Here is a 2,142-nt window from a genome sequence, read left to right on the forward strand (position 1 = left end):
ATATAAATGATGATATGATAAGTCTTTTAAATCTATAAATTTCTTTAGCCTCCATTTAACTCCCATGTGTGTGGTGTTGGTTTATGCAAGTTTTTATCCTTTTTATGCCAAAGGGGACACGAACAAATATGCAAAAGTAGCTTTTTAGATTATTATTGATGGTTTAATCAATACTTTCTTTGAGAGTTCTCCTCCGTGTCTACATCCACAAACAAGGACATAATCGTCATTTTATTGCAATACTCTCTCTCTCTCTCTCTCTCTCTCTCTCTCTCTCTCTCTCTCTCTCTCTCTCTCTCTCTCTCTCTCTCTCTCTCTCTCTCTCTCTCTCTCCATAACTGAAAACGACTGCAAGCAACCTCTGGTCGACTTGTTCAACCCCACTCCCCCACACCTACGCTTTCTACACACACACGTATACGTCTATATATATACACCGCCTCATCCCATTACTCTTCTTTATCTCTCTCTCTCTCACACACACAGATCAAGTGGTCTGAAAAAATGGTGGATGTTGAAAGAGTCTGTTGTATGTGTGGTGACGTGGGTTTCGCCGACAAAATCTTCCGATGTATCAAGTGCCATCACCGCTTCCAACACTCGTACGTCTCCGCACCCTCGACCACCACCATCTCTCTCTCTCTCTCTCTCTCTCTCTCTCTCTCTCACACACACACACACAGCACGTATAAGTTTATGACTGTACATATTCTAACACAACTGCAGATGATCTCCGGCCATCACTTTCCGTTCATATTCATGCTATTCTGTTTTTGTGTTTTGACTGTTTTCAACATATCCGCAAGTTGATTCATTTAAATAGGGATATATCACTAGAATCTTATGAATTTTTTTCTAATTTACCTTCATGAAAACACACTTCACCATGTTACAAAAGGGACACCATAGCTTGCGTAAGTGACAGGAGGTAATTAATAACTATTACAACCAACGCCACCGCCTCCAGCCGCCCACCACCACCACCACCACCATCTCCTTCACGAAGTAATTATTTATTCCTTTTTATAGCTTGATTACCTACGTACTATTTTATGTTGACCAGCTTGACCATATATTAACACCGATATTATAATCTCCATGTGTAATTCCTGCAAATCTTTTTGTTCTCCATAAATAATGTTCTGAAACTCTTTTCTTGGTAAGTGGACATCGCACCTGTTCAATCATAAATTTTAACTATTCTTATAATTAATAATCTAATTTAATTTGTCATGAATGATCAGGTATTGTAGCAACTACTATAGCGAATCATCGGAGCCTCCGGAGCTATGCGATTGGTGCCAAACCGAGGTGATCAAAACTACGAAACACACCGGTTCTTCCAAGAAATCAAGCTTAAAATCGGACGCCGGAATCAATAACCGGTCAGAATATTCCGGTGACAAGATCAAGCAACATGATCGTGAAGAGGGTTTCGAAAAAGGCAAGTCATCCTCATCCACAGGAGCTCCTTCCCCTAAGACTAGTACTCGAAGGTACAAACTTCTGAAAGACGTCATGTGTTAAATAAAGATCCAAGTTTGGTGCCAAAGGTGAGACCTTTATGGAGTTTAATGTTCCCAGAGGGTAATTCTTGGTTTGACTTGAGGGTAAAAGGGGAACAAAGTATTGTCTATAGAGGAGAAGATAGAGAGTGGTGGTGAAAACAATCGAGTTCTAGCTTTTTTACTGTTTCTTTTTTTTTTTCCTTTTTTTTTTTTTTTTTTTTTTTTTTTTTGTGATATGTGTTTGGACTTCCATATAACTTGTTTCATAGCAGTAGCAACTAAATAAGTTTCCTAGTTGATCTCGCCCCTTCCTCAAATTGCATGGCATGCATTCGTTGGTACTTTTATAACCCTTAAGTTGCAAATTCATGTTTTTTAACAATGAAATAAAATAAAAATCCAACGTGTTGGTTTGTTGATCGTTTAAAAACATCGCATGTTATGTATACTTGAAGTATAAAAAATATACACTGTGTTTGTAAAAATATATATTTTTCTATCTCGAAAATACAACTAGGGATGCACAAATGTGATTTACGTATATTTTTGTTTTATTTTCGAGATAGAAAACTTTGCATGGGAATGATCTAGGGTTTGTCATGAATAAATAATTGTGGATATATAAACTGTTGTG

General features: G+C 37.5%; 1 protein-coding gene across 2 annotated transcripts; it reads left to right on the forward strand.

The window, feature by feature from the left end:
- Positions 1–360: 360 nt before the first annotated feature.
- LOC145006303 (uncharacterized) lies at positions 361–1,807 on the forward strand. Of its 2 annotated transcripts, none has more exons than XR_013662856.1 (2): positions 361–1,159; positions 1,245–1,383. XR_013662856.1 is itself a non-coding variant. In XM_078965396.1 (2 exons), exons 1-2 carry the CDS (start codon positions 505–507, stop codon positions 1,525–1,527), a joined length of 381 nt encoding a protein of 126 aa, XP_078821522.1. In that variant the 5' UTR covers positions 446–504; the 3' UTR covers positions 1,528–1,807. The 2 variants fall into 2 exon arrangements, 1 of the variants encoding a protein (XP_078821522.1); XM_078965396.1 differs by having other exon boundaries at positions 446–602; positions 1,245–1,807.
- The last annotated feature ends 335 nt before the right edge of the window (positions 1,808–2,142 follow it).

This window comes from Lactuca saligna, chromosome 7 (genome assembly GCF_052625555.1).
Source record: "Lactuca saligna cultivar CGN05327 chromosome 7, ASM5262555v1, whole genome shotgun sequence".
NCBI lineage: Eukaryota > Viridiplantae > Streptophyta > Magnoliopsida > Asterales > Asteraceae > Lactuca > Lactuca saligna.